At 41.2% G+C, this 17,438-nt stretch overlaps 1 protein-coding gene across 18 annotated transcripts in view; it reads right to left on the bottom strand.

The window, feature by feature from the left end:
* STARD13 (StAR related lipid transfer domain containing 13) overlaps positions 1 to 17,438 on the bottom strand; it is a 583,995-nt gene that overhangs the window by 182,174 nt on the left and 384,383 nt on the right. The window contains exons 1-2 of one of the 18 annotated variants that reach the window (XM_051831812.2): positions 7,779 to 8,109; positions 4,328 to 4,389 (exon numbers count right to left, since the gene is read on the bottom strand). The exons of 14 other annotated variants lie outside the window; for them this stretch is intronic. Coding sequence is in view for 2 of the 4 variants with exons in the window: in XM_008273537.4 (XP_008271759.2) it covers positions 7,779 to 7,947 (169 nt within the window). In the remaining 2 variants the exon portion in view is untranslated. Of the gene's footprint in view, positions 1 to 4,327; positions 4,390 to 7,778; positions 8,114 to 17,438 lie in introns of those variants that run through there. 3 more of the 18 variants (XM_070049037.1, XM_008273537.4, XM_002720592.5) reach the window with 3 other exon arrangements.

The raw sequence follows: 17,438 nt of genomic DNA, 5'->3' as shown, positions 1-17,438 counted from the left end.
TCTGTGGACCATGAAGTCAAAAACTGCCTCTGAGCCACCCATCAATGCTTGAGTTTCCGTGAGTCCACGTGGTCTAGGGCCAAGGAGAATTAGAGACTCCTGACCAGTTTCCCGCTTCTTTCATGTGGGTGATTACACTTCCCAGAACTCACTTGGCACTTAGCTATATCATAGGACGGACAAATCCAGAGCTAAAAACCTATCATTTCTTCTTCAGGGCCCAACAATACCCATCTTGTAGAATCATCTGAGGACTGGTTACACTTTTGATGGTGTAACTATTAACTCTGTCCATACATTGATTCTTTTAGCTTTCTGCCCAACAACTGTGCAGGGAACAACTAATCAGGTCAGAATCTTTGTTAGGTTGTTAGTTTTTATTAAAGGTGTCCATCTTGCACAGTTGATTTTTTAAAGTCTATGGGGCTGGCCTTCTTTGAAAACATACAATGCTTGCAATGTTACTTTCCAACACACAATTTCAAAATCTCTACTGCCCAATTTGTAAAAGAAATATATTTAAAGAGAATTATCGGAAAAGTCACAGACCACTTCCTTTCCTAATCCACATTTCCAAAATGTGTTCCCAAGGGAACACTGGTTTTGCAAAATGTCACTTCATGGGATTCGGTGAAAAGTGATTGTCATGATGAAAGATTCCGGTTTAAACAAAATTAGAGTATTTTTAGCAGGATTCCTCTCAGCCTTTCATAAGTGTGAATTTCCAAGAAGAGAAAGAGAATATAGCATTTCTCAAAATTATTTAACTTTGAACACATTTTCTCCTTGAGTGTTCATGTACGTGGGGCTCGTGTTCTGTCAAAATTTGTAGGTCATCTCCATGCTTTTACTAGATGAAGACAGAGAATCAGAGGGTTGCACAATTGAATCCTCCTGTTTGTAGCCATCCCACTCCCAAATATTTTACTGATTTAATTTGCTGTGATGCCCTCATTTCTACTGCAGGATGTTAAAAGAAATAATCAAGGGAGACTTGCTATTGAATTCACTGTAGCAATGATTGGAAGTACCATCCACTATAGTTTATAGTGTCACCTTTACAGAATCTGTATGAGAAACTGCTCTCACATATCAAATTCTTGGGAGAAAATTTTGCCAAATATCTAGTCCCAGGAAAGCTTTGCTGGTATGTTATCTTTCCTTGATTGTGTTTCCTTTTTGTTTAGCCTAGGGAAGCTCCAACCAAATTTGTAGCCTATTTTAAATAATTATTTAGGACCTTATTTTTGTGTGTAATAGCTCCTCCTAATTTTATCTTAATTGACCAACAATTTTCTCCTAATCTGATTTATCTTCTCATAATTTTATTGGGTTGTATATTCTTCTATAAACTACTTCAAGTCCTTTAGGTAATGGGGTAGAATATAAATTAACATATGATGTCTCTCCCCAATTGCCCTTGAGGAGACAGAAAATGATTTTTACATGCTTCTTATTTCATTCAAATGTCTAGGGTGCAATTCAAGGTCAGGTTCTCCTGTCTTCTCTGATAGTCACTTTTTTTTTTTTTTCCAATTATCTACTTTTTATTTTTTATTTTTTTTTATCTTTTATTTAATGAATATAAATTTCCAAAGTACGACTCATGGATTACAATGGCTTCCCCCCCCCCCCCCCCCCCCGCCATACCGTCCCTCCCACCCACAACCCTCCCCTTTCCCACTCCCTCTCCCCTTCCATTCACATCAAGATTCATTTTCGATTATCTTAATATACAGAAGATCTGATAGTCACTTTGATAAATTTTTTTCCTAACTTGTGCTTCTATCTCTGTCCATGGTTAAGTTGCCAAGGAAACAAAGACTCTTACATAATAATAAGAGCTGACCATTTTCCAAGGGGAGGCTAGACAGGAGAAAACAAATCTCCATTGACTTAAATTAACATTTCAGAATTAGAATTTGCAAATGCATGCTTCTGGGATAAGTATTTATAGAGGCAGACCTAATAAAAGCAAGGCCATGTAGCTATTTTACCTACAATTTGCTTAAAGTGAAACACAAATTTCATATATTTACACACAAATTTCCCTTTCGCCATGTTCCTTCTAGAACCCATTCCTTGACTGCTCACAGTTTTACTATGTGATACTTCTTAAAATGTTATTCAAATTAGCTGACTTAATTCACTTAGCAGATTTTCCTGTGGCTTCGGTTAAACAGTATCCCTTCTGTAAAGGCCCTTCAGTTACCAGCTCTGAATGGAAAGAGGTTGTGATTCATGAGATGTGAATTTATGACACTTGCCACTCTTTCTTTTTTTGTAAAAAAATAGAAAAGAACTTGAGCAACATATGACGAATGCATTCTGAGCCTGTTTTCTGTGTTCCGTTTGTTTTCCTGCCAGTTTTGAAAGTAGTTGGTTAAGAAAGTACTACCACAGAGAAAGGGCAGTTTCAGAACAAATGATTTGTTAATTTAGGCTGATGCTACCCAGTTCGGGGGGGGGGGGGGGTCTCATCCATCAGAGATGGGCAATGTTCACTATTTAGGTTGGGCAAATTCCCAAGATACCATTTGAGGGAGTCATGAGGGAAAATCCATCACTCATGGACACTTGCATTTATTGGGACATTAAAAAGACTGTGGATTCCTCTCTAGTGCAGCTCAACTCAGGTGCTCTATCTATTTAAAGATAATCTCAGATAGAAAGACAATGACAGTGAAAGTCCAACGTTGTCTTCCTTTCCTTATGGTGAAATTTTCAACATTTTATATTTTCTATCAAGAAAAGAAGTCTTACTGTGAAAAGCGGGCACACAGATACTTTCCAACCGCTACAGTCCTTGTGATAGGTCAGGCATCTTAACTCTTTTTTACAGTCCTTGGAGTCCCGAGAAAGGAGAGTTTCTACAAGTTTCTTTATAACTACAGTCACACTAACATTTAACTAGTCCACAAAACTGTGCTTCCTAACATTCCTATTAAACTGATAATGAGAATGTTCCACAGGTGTCAAAGCAGCATGTCCAGATAAATGCTGAGTGATGTAAAAAGGAAAATGTAAACAAGAAGTGTCGGCCGGCGCCGCGGCTCACTAGGCTAATCCTCCGCCAGCACCCAGGGTTCTAGTCTTGGTCGGGGTGCCGGATTCTGTCCCAGTTGCCTCTCTTCCAGGCCAGCTCTCTGCTGTGGCCCGGGAGGGCAGTGGAGGATGGCCCAAGTGCTTGGGCCCTGCACCCCATGGGAGACCAGGAGGAAACACCTGGCTCCTGGCTTTGGATCAGCGCTGTGCGCCGGCCGTGGCGGCCATTGGGGGGTGAACCAATGGCAAAGGAAGACCTTTCTCTCTGTCTCTCTCTCTCACTGTCCACTCTGCCTGTCAAAAAAACAAACAAAACAAAAAACAAAAAAAAACAAAAACAAAACAAAATAAACAAGAATTGTCTTTCTCTCAAGCTAATAGCTGTGAGCAGGCAACCCTAGAATTTTAGAGATAGGAATTTTAGAGCTTATTGGATCCAAATCCTTTATCATGTCGAAGAAGAAAAGAAGGCACAGAGAAGTTATGACTTGCCTCAGATCATACAATACTAATGTAGCAGAGGCAGAACAAAAGCCTGATTTCTACTTTACCATTTCCATTACAAATTGCAGAAAACTTATAAGCCATTGATTCATTCTACATAATAAAACTTCTCTGTTTCCCTTTCAGATTCTGTTAAGTTGGGCTTTCATGTCCCTGCTTTCTATATTCTTGTTCAAAGAATGACTGGTTGACATATCTACAGAGGGAATTCCAGAATGGGAGAGGAGGATAAACCTGAACAATCATGATCCACCCACCGTATCTTCCCACCCAGAAATGGAGGCCATGTGAAGTGCTGGAATGAAGGAAGTGTCTAAGCAGAGCCTGGGTCTCTGTCTCCTTTTTGCTGGCCCAGTGGACTTCACTGCAGTCTGAGCCATATGATGCTGTTTTCTGAGCATTTAAAACACAGTAAGAAGTCTAATGGTATGATAAAGACTTTCACAAGGCAAGCAACCACATCTGCTTGGATCTGGATTTTCCAAATAGTATGTGCATGTGTGTTGACTTTAAATATGGTGCACCTGTACCCAATCAATCACAGCCTTCAAATAATGACAGAGAAATTCAATTCTCCCATCCCACACCCATCAGGATGGCTGCTATCCAAAAAGCAGACATGTAGTAGGGACACACAATGGAATATTATCTAGCCTGAAAAAGGAGAGATATTCTGACATTTGCTACATCACAGATTAACCTTGAGGACAGTATGCCAGTCACACACACACACACACACACACACACACACACAAATACGGACTGAGATTCTACTTACATATGGTACACAGAGGAGTCAAAGTCATAGAGACAGAAAATGGAATGGCGATTTTCCAGTAGCTAGGATGAGGAAGGAACGGAGAGTTAGTGCTTAATGTGTTCCGAATTTCAATCTTGCAAGATGGAAAGAGTTCTGGAAATGGACAGTGGTGATAGTTGCACAATATTATGAATATGAGTATATTTAATAGCACTGAATTGTCCACTGAAAAATGGTTTAGATGGCAAATTTAATGTGTTTTCATTAATACAAAGAGAACAGATCTCATGCATTTCATAGGTACAGTTCCAAGAAGATGTTATATATATAATTTAGCACAATAAAAAATGGGGGGAAATAGCCCATGCTCCTTTCCCTCATTCTAACATTCTTCACACCATAGGCAACTTCTTCTATCTGTTCCCAAGTGCCTGCCAGTGAGAGCAATAAGAACCATTATTATTTGTACTCTCTTCCTCTGCAACAATTTCCCTATTGATTCAAGAAAGAATGCAGGGTAGGGATTATGGGCAGTATGACTTCTGATAAACTTTCACTCTGCAAAACAGCCTTCTGTTTTAAACATCTCTCTTTAATTGGACTTACAACAACTTCAGAACTGAAAAAAAGGAGGCTAGAGACATGATGCGTGTATATTTTGGAGTGTACCCTAAGATGAGCAAGTTTAGATTCATCCTGGGTTTGGGTAACTAATTCTGATCCTATGCATCATCAAAGATTCCTTTATTTCTCCTCCTTGTTTTCCTCCTCACAAGTGTATCTGCTGTTGAATCATGTCCATGCCATTCAATGATTATCTCACTATAATGAGGTCAGTGGGGAGCAACTCACTCATTTGCACTGTTCCCAACAGCCATGAGAAATTACGATTATAAATAATGATGCCCCAAATTATATTAATACCATGCTAAATCCTCCCGGAAAGATCTAAAGCAGAGTAATGCAAGCAATTTTACTGATGCTGCTGTCATTTCAAGACACTAATAAGTGAACTACAAAAATAACCATGTCATTAATTTAATCTGCACTTGATAAACTTAAATTGAATAATTAAAGACTGTTAATAAGATAACTGATGTCTTGCACTATTGAGTGCTAACCATTCACAAGGGGTAAAACACATAGCCCTTTGCTCTCATTAAAGAAATAAAACCTGGTGGGAAATCTCATATTGAGTGAACAGTTCTAATTCTGTCATACAAGTCATGGCTTCCCTCAGACCACCAAAGGCTAAACGTCTTTGATATGTTATATAATCCAAAACTCAACCATAGGTTCAGTACTTTAGTACTCATTACAAAAACAAAAAAAAACAGTCTGGCGTACTGTAGGGCACCAGTTCTTGAGCTATGTTCAAATGTCAGCTCCTACCATGTGACTTCGGGTGAGTCACCTGAACCCTACATGCCTCTGTGTTTTCAGTCTTAAAACTGGTAATAGTAATACAACTTAACTATAAGGTTATTTTTGAGAAAAATACATTATAATTTTTAGAGAACCCCCAGAGAAGTGCCTGATATACTATCGTAAATGTTTGATCAGTATTCTCTACTATTACAGCGAACCAATCTACTGATACAATAAACCCAATAAAAGTATTTTGTATACATTTTCTTAATGTCTTACCAAACTGTTAGATGATATGAACAAATAATGATCTGGAATCACTACACTGTTGACATCCCTTCATGCTTTCCTAAGATCTTAACTATCACTTTTAATTTTTAGACATCCATTAGCTTCAAACATTTCATTGTCGGGTATAAAAAGGTGAGAGTCCTCCAATGTTCCAGTTAGCCAACATGAAACACAGAGTATCCTTAGACCTGTGTGACAGGGGCTTATGATGCTGGTGCATGTGTTCATAGCTTTAAATCATCCCTGGAAAATAACCCTCATTCCAAAAGAACATACATTTTTAATGAAATTGATGATTGTAAATACATCTAAGGAGGTTTGTAAAGTGGTTTCAACTAGATCTGTGCAATATTTCTAACATGACATGCACGTTATGCACGCGTGGAGGAACAGTCACAGGACATAGGCAATCATCAAACATTTTTTAAGCCCCTATGTCTCTAGCGATGATGGCATTTGCTGAAGCACCATTGTCAGAATTTTCTAAAACAAAATGGAGTTGGTTTTTAGTCTGAGCCTAATGTATTTTTAAATCAAGTAACAGGGAAATAATTACTTTTGTTTCTATTCAATCAAGACCTGCACACAGAGTTTATAGAATGACCTAATATCCTTCCTGAAATCAGGCCGGTATGTAGGACCAGTATCCTTCACACATAACCAGTTCCTGAGCCTTCACAAACAAATCCTAATTTCCAAGGAAACAATCTCATCAAATGCTGCTCACTAGAATACATATTGTTCCTTTTGGAAACATTACAACAAGATTTTCACGATTACCAACTTCAACTTCCCCTCTACAATCCACTATAATCTTAAATTCCTTTATTTAAGTGGAAATTGTACTTTTATAATGGCTCTAGAAATTCCTAGCAAACGTATGCACCACCAAGATAATAATTTAGTTCTTTTTTTAGTTCAGGAAGGGGATGGTCATTAACTCTGTGTGTGTGTGTGTGTGTGTGTGTGTGTGTGTTTTAAATGGGCATCAGCTACAGGTTTCTTAGGAAAGCTCATCTTTAACTTTCTATGGACCTACGCTATAAGAAGCATGTTTTAAACATTTTTAGGAGAATGGCAAGTTTTAGGAATGTCCAGGATTCCAGGCTGGCTTTCTTCCTTTCTTTCTTTTTAAGTTTTTTGGCCAAGCATAAAAAGAACCTCTAGCAGCTTACAATCAATAGTCTCCACTTTGCCTTCGGAAGCCAGGGTTTCCGCGTACAGCACCCAGGATTTATTTTGATGGGGTAACACGTATTTATCCTTTTCGAGAAAAAGAGTACCAACAAATCAGTGGCAACTACTGACATATGCATACAAACAGGAAGAGAATGTGATTCTAGTTGTCAGCCCAGTGGCCTTCAGACTAGAATTCTCTCTCCTCCTCACACAGGATATTCTAAATAGTCCAGGCAGGGTGGACAATTGTCCCCCGCCCCCTCCTTAATTAAATAAACAAGTGTCCTGGCTTCAAATGGGACAGAGGGTGAGGAACCTACAGACACTCCTTAAAATATACACTGCGCAAACTTTTCTCGTTCGTTCTGTAGACACACGTTAGGGATAGGAATTTATGGCTCCTTGCCTTCCGGGAAGTTTTTTGTGTACTTTATGCTGAGCTATGTGGCAGCTGAGTGCTGTCACTGCTTGAATCGGCAGCCTAATGTCATTTTTAAAAGTTAACGTGCAGCACGGCACAGAAATCCAGATATTGCAAAGTGAGAACAACCATTGACAAAACCGGGTTAGCATGAAATCCAGCCAAGAGAAATCAGAATTCGCCAACACCCTTCCACTGCCGGCAACTCACCTTGTTGAATTTTAGTCACTAGCTGATGGCGTGCTAGAATCCGGCTCATCCTGTAAGGAGAGCGTCTTGTAGTCTGATCAAATCGCAAGTACATCTCCTGGCCCTCAGGTGTCATGGAATTTAGATAGTAGCAGCCTGAAGCTGGGGTCCTGGGCACCTGAGTGAACATCCCGGCAGGTTTTCTACTGCCACCTCAGTCTGCCTGTGGCTCTTTCCGTCTGCCTCCAGTCTCAGTCAAAGGCAACCAAGCCCAGGAGAGCTCAACAGACCCAGCGATTTTTAAAAAGAAAAAGGAGTGCCAAAAGCTACAACTCAGAATTCCAGCCCCCGGGGCCCTCACGTGACCGCGGGGGAGCCAATCAGGGGCCGCGAGAGAAATGGTAACGCTCGCAGTCAGCCGAGTCCCACAGAGGCAGTTCCAGCCGCGCGGGTCCCCCACACGGTGCGGAGAGCAAGTGCCTCCGAGCCGCCGGAGCCCCGGAACGCCGCGCTCGCTCAACCAGTGAGAAGAAAGAGAGGGAAGAGAACACACGGCCGAGGCTAAACAAGCCCTGGCACAGGAAGTCTGTCGGGCTAGAAAACTTAGAGAGGCTTGCTTTTCCTGAGGCAGCTGCAGCCAGGTGAAACAGACTGAGGGGGTGGGGGAGAGAGAGAGAGAGAGAGAGAGAGAGAGAGAGAGAGAGAGAGATTCCCCCCCCAACACAACCCTACTGCAAATAAGCAAGCATACAACAAACACCTGAGCATAAGTCGCCAACCTAAATTACAAAGCCAGGAATCAAGTTTTTCCAGTGAAACACGAACTTCTGACCAGCGATAAATACAGCACAGACTCCTGACCCTCCTGTAGTGGGAAATGAAGGGCTCTTACAGATAAGACTTGGGAGGCAAGCGCTCAAGTATCACTTATTAAGCACCCATTCCCTTTAAATGCTTCAATCTCCCCGATTTTCAATCACCACGAGGCACATTTGCGTACCGAGTGCCCATCACCTTGAAGACTCTGCCGGGGATCCTTGCAGAAGATGCGAAGGTACAACTGTCCGAGGCTGGCACCAACCTGCTGAGGAGCCACTGGGAAGCTACGCGACAGCTTGATCCGTCACACAAGGCCGGCACACAAGGCCGAGTGGAAAAGGTGCCTCGGAAGAGACGCAGAGGCCAAGCCGGGCCGGCAGAGCTGTTGTAGACTGGGCTGACGATAAGCAAGCCAGACAGGGAGAGGGATGGATAGTTTTCTTAGAAAATGGAAGGATTCTAAGAGGCAACGCTTGGGGAGGGCTTTGCCGGCAGACAGAGAACCAGACCGGGTGGGAAAGGAAACTGCTAGTAATTCAGTTTGGCCATATCCGCATACACATGTCGGGGTCATTGGAATTTTTTCTCCTGTTTTTCCTCTTTAAATTGTTCATGTGAACAGAAAACAAATCCACAGCAAGTGCATTATCAAATTCCGGGCCTGGGGATGCACGAATACAGTTCTTCCATAAAGCAGCCTATGGCCACATTGCTTTTTGTTTATGCTTGGCTTAGTCAAACTGAAATAAAGCCTGGCCAGGGATTTACAGTCTAATAATGGAGAACTCTCAGTTAAAAGCTAAATGGAAATGAGGCAGGCGTTTGGCACAGTGGTTAAGATGCTGCCTGGGATGCCTGCATCCATAGCAGATGCGTGGGTTTGAGTCCTGACTGCACCTGATTCCACCTTCCTGCATCTGGGGGGCAGCAAAGATGACTCAAGTACTGGGGTCCCTGCCACCTACATGGGAGATACAGATTGAGTTCCCAGCTCCTGGCTTCGGCCTGGCCCAGCCCTAGCTGTTGTAGGCATTTGGGGAGAATTTCTGACTCACCCTTTCTTCCTCTTTCTCTCATCTCTCTGCCTTTCAAATAAATAAATTCTAAAATTAAAAAAAAAAAGTGTTTAATGGGACTTCAGTGCCTCAATTCCTGTTGCCAGCTCTTTTATGGTGGTCAGCTTTCACACTTTTCCCTATGGGACTTTTCTGTGGCTCCTCTTGCGTAATTGTCCCACTCACTCACCACACAGAGGAACAAGTTAGTGAAGGTCTCAGGGCCTAGCGCTGGAACCTTTACTCATGGCAACTGTGAGCCTCTTCTGAGGACCATGCAAGAGTGGCCAAGTGTTCGTTTTCAGGTTGGCATCATCGGAGCAAAGAGAGGAAGATTTCACTGGACTATGTTGTATATTTCCTATCTTATTTAAGCTTTACTTACAATTGTTTCGTTTCCTGCCACCCTTTGTAGAAGGTGAGGGGGATCAGAGATCTAGTGGCTGGTGTGCCAGAAGTATGGGCATGGATGACAGAAAGGGTTAGCACTGTATTGCAGTATGGGATGCCTGCAGGTCCATTAGCTAGGCTCAAAGTGTCAGAGCAAGTCACCATTGATGCAGGTGCTACTACCAATCCCCTGTATGCATGCTTTGGGCTTGATAGTCCAACATCATGGGAAGAGAGCCTGATCATAAACATTTGATCAAAAACAGGAGGAGAGCATGGGAGAAATGTTAAGCAACAATGAAAAGCACAGACTTTGGGAACCCCAGATGTGTTCTGGGAAGCCAAATAAAACAAGGAAAATGCAGGAAAGAATATGTAGTCATTTAGCTGTGAATAACACTTAAGGAAAGATCGGCCATCCCCAGTGCCAGTCTTGTGGGTCATTGGTTTCTTGGCTGCATTTATGAATAAATGGAATAATTTTTCCCAAGAAACACCACAGTGTATCATGGCTGGATTACTGAAAAAAAAAATTACATCGCTTCCTTGTTTGCATCATAATGAACTTACTGAAAGTACTAGTGTATCTTGGTCTGAAAACTCTAAATCGTAAATATGTATTCTTAAATGTGAAATGGTAACAATAACATGAAATATATTTCATAGGACTCTGACAATATAGAACAAGAATTGAATTTAAATTAAGAAAAAAAAAGATTTTTATTCCTGAACAAAAAAACCGGAATAAAGCCTAAATTTATTAAACAGTAAGTCAGTGTTTTAATGATGGGATCCAGGAAAGATCATGTATCAAGAATTCAGCCTTTCCTTTTTTAAAAAAATTAGTGTTTTATTTATATAGGGTGAACAAATTTCATGTATTTCATATACACAGATTTGGGAGCATAGTGATACTTCCTACCCTACTCTCCCTTTCTTATGTCAAACACAGGGTCCCTAAAGCTCGATTTTATGGTTCAAGTAGCATCCATAAAACCATGCAACTGGGGACTGGTGCTATGGCATAGTGGGTAAAGCCACTGCCTGCAGTGCTTGCATCCCATATGGGCACCGGTTCGAGTCCTGGCTGCTCCACTTCCAATCCAGCTCTCTGCTGTGGCCTGGGAAAGCAGTGGAAGATGGCCCAAGTCCTTGGGCCCTACGCCTGTGTGGGACACCTGGAAGAAACTTCTGGCTTTGGATTGACCCAGTTCCCACTGTTGTGACCATATGAGGAATGAACCAGTGGAAGGAAGACTTCACTCCCTCTGCCTATGCCTGTCTGTAACTCTGCCTTTCAAATAAATAAATAAATAAATAAATCTTAAAAACCCATGAAACTGTTCACCATGTTTTTACCATTTTGTATTTTCAAAGAACTACATTTAAAGCATACAAGTAACATTATTTTCTCATTAGCATGCCATTAATACCTTTTTATTCTAATGAACTGCTATTGTTATGAAACCTGCACTTGTTTAATAAACTATTTTTATCATGTAAGGCCAGTGGTACAAGAATTGCCCCTGCAGTGGGCACTTTTGCCGTATTAGAAGCAAGAAACTATTGAGTACTCCTCTGAGCGTGTCATTGAGAGAACTGCTGCTTTCCACAGGCAAGAGAGCGAGGCCTGAGGAGTCAGAGGGAACGACACACTGCCAGTAACACAGGGCGGGCGTCTTCCAAGACTGCCACTGCACTCTTTCCTTTCCAATTCCTTTCCAACTGAGGGAATTGATGTGCTAATTTTCAATTTTCATACATTCTTCCTCTCCCCTAATTTGCTCATCAAAAGCAACATTTACTCAGACTGTTTCAGGGATGGGATAAACAGACAAATATTGGGAACCAAGGAGAGCAAAAGAGAGGGGAAGAAACAAGAGACAGGGGGCGCTTCCTGTGTGCTAAACCTGGCTCTATTTATAGTTCCTGCTTTTCGTGAAGCTCCATAGCAAGTCTTGGAGCTCTCTTACATTATGAAATGGGAGGCAACTTAGAAGTGAGGCGATGGCCCCGGTCATATGGCCAGCAAGTGTAGAGTCACTGTGCTCTCTAAGCTGGTGATAGCTTAGCAGTTTCCACTGTCACATGAAGGACAGGGAAGGGAAAAGAGGCACTGGAAAACTGCTGGGGAAACTGGATAGGGGAGAGGATTTTGGAAGAATAGACCGAAAATTATTTTATTCTCATTTCATTCTGATATCAGACATGTCTCAAGGGAGATATTCATAGAAGATGGCTAAGATGCCACAGAGATTGAGATCTGGATATCTTAAGAGTAAAAAGCACGAAGCAAGAGCCCTTAATGAATCAGTGAGAGCCATAGGCCCTTTTAGGAGAAACCTACAGCTGAGGACTGGAGATTCACCCTCAGCCCCCAATTCTAAAGTGAAGACACAAAGCTGCCCAAGCACAGATGGATCCCTCTTTTCCAGCTCCTCTTTGCAGCATAGATGGCTTGTGCTGTGCTTACTGCTTGTCCTCAAGGCTAGCTGTATACATCTTGCCCTTTCCATGGCATTCATTCTCAAAACAGATATACCTGATATAGTCAAAACTCTGAAATGTGACTTCTCAATAAAGCTGTGGGCATTTAAAATGCTCAGATCTCCTGATAGATGATCTCAGATTAATGTTCACTGGAATCCTGTATACACGTGGCAGAAAGCTAGAACTGTTTTTACAGAAGCCAGGATTGCCTCACTGCGCTTTCATCTGTGTACAGCTCCTTCTACTCCTTCACACGCATTCCAGCCTCCTCAACAGTCTCTTTGGAGGGAGCCAAGGTAGGTCTGCCAAGTAGGAAAATGTTTGAGATACAAGTGGCAGGCAGAAGAATGCAGAACTGATTTGGAAGGCTGCTTTTGAAATTATGTGAACCCAAAGGTTGCAGGTTGATGTCAAAGCCTTCCTGTGGGCTCTGAAGCTCGGTTTTGGAGGATTTCCACCAATTCATGTTCTCTGTGTGTGCTCAATTCTGGTCAATAGCCTTTCTCCAAAGACACGCACCTTGTGCCCAATGCCCAGTGCAGGCAAGCCAGTGATACTAACACTTGCAGCCAGGACCAACCCCCTTTATCAAAAGTTCAGAATAGATTCTCTTCTGATCACCTTCCCAGTTACAGATCATGACCCCCTCTTGGAGTCCAGATCTTGTAGAAAGGACCTGTGGTGATAATAGATACCCTTTATTTTGTCTCTCTGACATTCCTTTTGTCTTAGGTTAATTTCTGCTCTGTGGACCTCTTGGAAATTGTACATTGCCCTCATGCCATCCCCTGGGGACCCAACTACCAGCTCCATTACCAGCAATATTGCTTGGCTTGTCCTGGAACCATTGCCTACATCCAACCATTCCAGCCAAAGCAAAATGCTATCACTTTCCCCCAGTTGTTTCATAGATATGCAACTGCTACTCTCCACTATTTCACCCATGAACCTCAGTTAAAACTTGCTGCCTTCAGAAACATTTTCATGACTCATACCAAACCCTTTCATATCACCAGTCATGTTATTACCTGTAAATAGTCATTATGTGGCACATTAATTAGATTAGGCTCTTGCATGCTCTTATGGAATCCAATTGTTTGTTGCAAATACTATGGGTATAAAGTTTTTAAATCTTGGATTTGGAAGGGATAGTAAGCATCTTCTAATCCAGCTAATCAACAATGAAGGTAGTTCTTCTGTGAGATCAAGCACTTCTCTGCCTGCATATACAGAGTGTATAATCTCATGGAGGACCCAGACTGTTAGAGGAAATCTTTCCTTAAAGTTCCATTCACTGGCTCTACTTATGCCATTTTGGAATTAGACAGGATGAATCTACTCCTCTGGGAAAGCCAGACCTGTGCTTCTGATGTTGTACCTTAAAATAATCTTTTGTGGGCTAAACATTCCCTTTCACTAAACCATACAACTTTTGAGCATTTAAGTTGATGGCTCTTTTTTGGATCTGCTCTAGTCTGTCAGTATCCCTTTAAGAATATGGCCCTACCTTACACATGGAGTTCTAGACATGGCCAACTGTGATAGTAGATCATACAGTGTATGCATACTTTCTGAAGTCTGAGCTTTTGTTCATCTGATCTGACATTATGTGAAGTTTTTATTTTTTAATCTATATTTACTTATTTGTGAATTCAACATTGACTGAATGTCTGCAAAGCTGTGTAGAAAGAAAGAAAGAAAGAAAGGTAATGCCATGTGGTCGCTGCTCTCCAGGGATTATTTGCCAGGAAAGGCAAGAAAGAAACCCATCATAATACCATGTATAAAGTAGTTTATGGGAGGCTATCTTTATTGTCTGTTAATTCTCCTGGTCAAATTAAACACTTAAGCTGAGAGGTCTTTGTGTATTGTCACAAAATCTGCTACGAGATAAATGATCTCTATTGTGCACATCACATCACAAATGACCTTTTGAACTTCAGAATAGGTCTCTGAACTTGTTGAAACTGTTGAGATATTTTCAATCCATGACTTTCTCCTCCAACTACTTATTTCTGCCCTTTTGTTTCTGATGACTAACAAAAATATCTGTATTCCAAAAGTGAAAAACAAGTAACTACATAAACTGAGAGAAGATGAAGTAATAGTAGGAAAGAATAAAGCCGGGGTAAAATCAGTTTACAGATTTGTACTATCTTGTACCTTTCCTGTAGGTGAATGAAAATGTGGCTTAAGAGTTTTCTTGTCAAAGCAAAAGGAAAAAGGGGCAACTGCAAGAGCCACCATATCCTTAAGATGAAAAACAAAACAGTGATTCAATAAACACACATTGCTAGATATTGTGACCCCAGGAAAGATTTTCTTGAGTCCTCATAAAGAATCAACAAGTTCAAAGATATTGCATATGGTGGCAAGCCTTAGTTCATAGCTTCTTAACTGTGTCCTTCAATGTCAATAATAGTATAAGCAATAAAACATTATCTAGGAAAATTTCAGAGGGCCTCTGAAAACATGGCTTAAGTGTGCTTTCTCTGGGATCTTCTGGATCATGTCAAAACTTTTATGATTGTAATACTTCAACAGTTTTCTGTTACACCTAGAACAAAATGCAAACTCCTTGCCTGGCCCACCAGGCCCTACACAATACAGTCCCTGTCACTTCTCCTCCCTTGTGCCCAGCCTGCTTGTAGCCTCCTCTGTTTTTCTGCTTCAGTCTCATTTCTGCACCTGCTAGTCCTTGGCCTGGAATGCTCTTTGTGGAGCCCTTCCCGTCACTGGCTTCTTCCCCATTTCTAGGACCAGCTTCACTCGTCCACCTCTAGGCAGCCCCTTGCTGTTCTCCAAAGGGAGCAGCAGCCCATCCGTTAGCCCACAGCACTGTCTTTAATTTCTAACTACACATGAGGGCTAGAAAATGAGTCATTAAACAAAAACAAAGTATGCATGTGATACAAAATTTGCATCAAAATGAGCTTATTTCTTAATTCCATTCTCCCACAAATGTTTGAAGTCCCTCCCTGTGTGTTTGTATTGACCTCTGAGTTGCTCCGTTGCCCTCAGCATACTGTTGTGGATGAGCTGCGTCCACTCCATTCACATTCCTTACACAGGGCCTGGCACATGGAAAGGAATCAATTGTGATTGAATACATTATTGACTAAATAATGGAATAAGTGGTGAGTTGATTTTTTCCAAAGATAAATGTTAGACTCTAGAGGAATGGCTGCATATGTTTTAGGCAATCACTATTAATGTTACTGGGCAAACCTAAACAAATGGTTCTTACGTATACTTTATCCCAGACATGGTGCTAAGTACTGACTATATAAAGATGAATGTGATCCTGTCTCTTTTCTCAAAAATAATTCACAATGGCAAAAGTTGAGGGCAATAATACTTTATCCCTTTTAGAATTTTTTTTTTGTTCTACTTAATACTATTGGTTGAATTCTGTAATTAACACACAATTATTCTTAGGTGTTGAAACTTAACTGAAAAGTGATCCCTGTTAAATATAAGAGTGGGAATAAGAGAGGGAGGAGATGTACAATTTGGGACATGGTCAATCTGACTTGCCCCAAATGGTAGAGTTAGAAATGTGCTGGGGGATTCCAATTCAATCCCATCAAGGTGACATGTACCAATGCCATCTTACTAGTCCAAGTGATCAATTTCAGTTCACAATTGATCATACTGATAGGTCTAAGAGTCAAAGGGATCACATAAACAAGACTAGTGTCTGAAAATACTAACTGATAGAATAAAAAAGGGAGAGAACGATCCAACATGGGAAGCGGGATACACAGCAGACTCATAGAATGGCAGATGTCTAAATAGCACTCTGGCCTCAGAATCAGCCCTTAAGTCATTTGGATCTGGCTGAAGAGCCCATGAGAGTATTTTAGGCATGGAAAGCCAAGACACTCTGGCAAAAAAACCCACAAAAACAAACAAACAAACAAACAAACAAAACCACCACACAACAAAACAAAACCTAAATGATAGATCTTTGTGAGTGAGATCCCAGTGAAAAGAACAGGTCATCAAAGAAGGAGGTACCTTTCTCTGAAGGGAGGAGAGAACTTCCACTTTGACTATGACCTTGTCTAGATATGATCAGAGTCAATGAACTCAAAAGGCTTCCGTAGCCTTGGCAACTCATGATAAGAGCCTAGGGAGATTACTGACACCATAAACAAGAGTGTCAATTTGTTAAGTCAACAACAGGAGTCACTGTGCACTTACACCTCATGTAGGATCTCTGTCCTTAATGTGTTGTCCAATGTGAATTAATGCTATAACTAGTACTCAAACAGCACTTTACACTTTGTGTTTCTGTGTGGGTGCAAACTGTTGAAATCTTTACTTAGTATATACTAAACTGATCTTCTGTATATAAAGAGAATTGAAAATGAATCTTGATGCTAATGGAATGGGAGAGGGAGCGAGAGATGGGAGGGTCGTGGGTGGGAGGGAAGTTATGGGGGGGAAGCCATTGTAATCCATAAGCTGTACTTTGGAAATTTATATTTATTAAATAAAAGTTAAAAAAGAGATGAGGGCAATTCCAATTGTAGGGATTCATGGATGGAGCTAGCATGCGGGTGTGCAGTGGGTAGCTGTAGAAGCACACTGGGACAGCCAAATCAGGACAAAACAGAGCTGTTCTGTACAGCAGAGAAACTGACGCCAGTGCTGAGCCTGGAGAGTGTTCACGTGTGTGAGAAGATGAGGGAGAAAATATCAGGAAAAAGTATGTCCATGGAGGAAAAAAACCACATCAATAAGTTCTTCTGACATATTCCTTTCTTCAGTTAGTGAGGCATTTAAAATCTTCATAACACAAGGAATCTAAGGTTACAGTATGAGTCATCAGGCATGTGCTCATTTGACTGCAGTAAGCATTTTGCAATGTGCATGTGCAGCAAATCATCACCGTGTAAACCTTGAATATATACAATTATCA

Source organism: Oryctolagus cuniculus, chromosome 9 (assembly GCF_964237555.1).
Source record: "Oryctolagus cuniculus chromosome 9, mOryCun1.1, whole genome shotgun sequence".
Lineage (NCBI taxonomy): Eukaryota > Metazoa > Chordata > Mammalia > Lagomorpha > Leporidae > Oryctolagus > Oryctolagus cuniculus.
The sequence above is the reverse complement of the archived record's forward strand: the minus strand, read 5'-3'. Positions and strand labels throughout refer to the sequence as shown.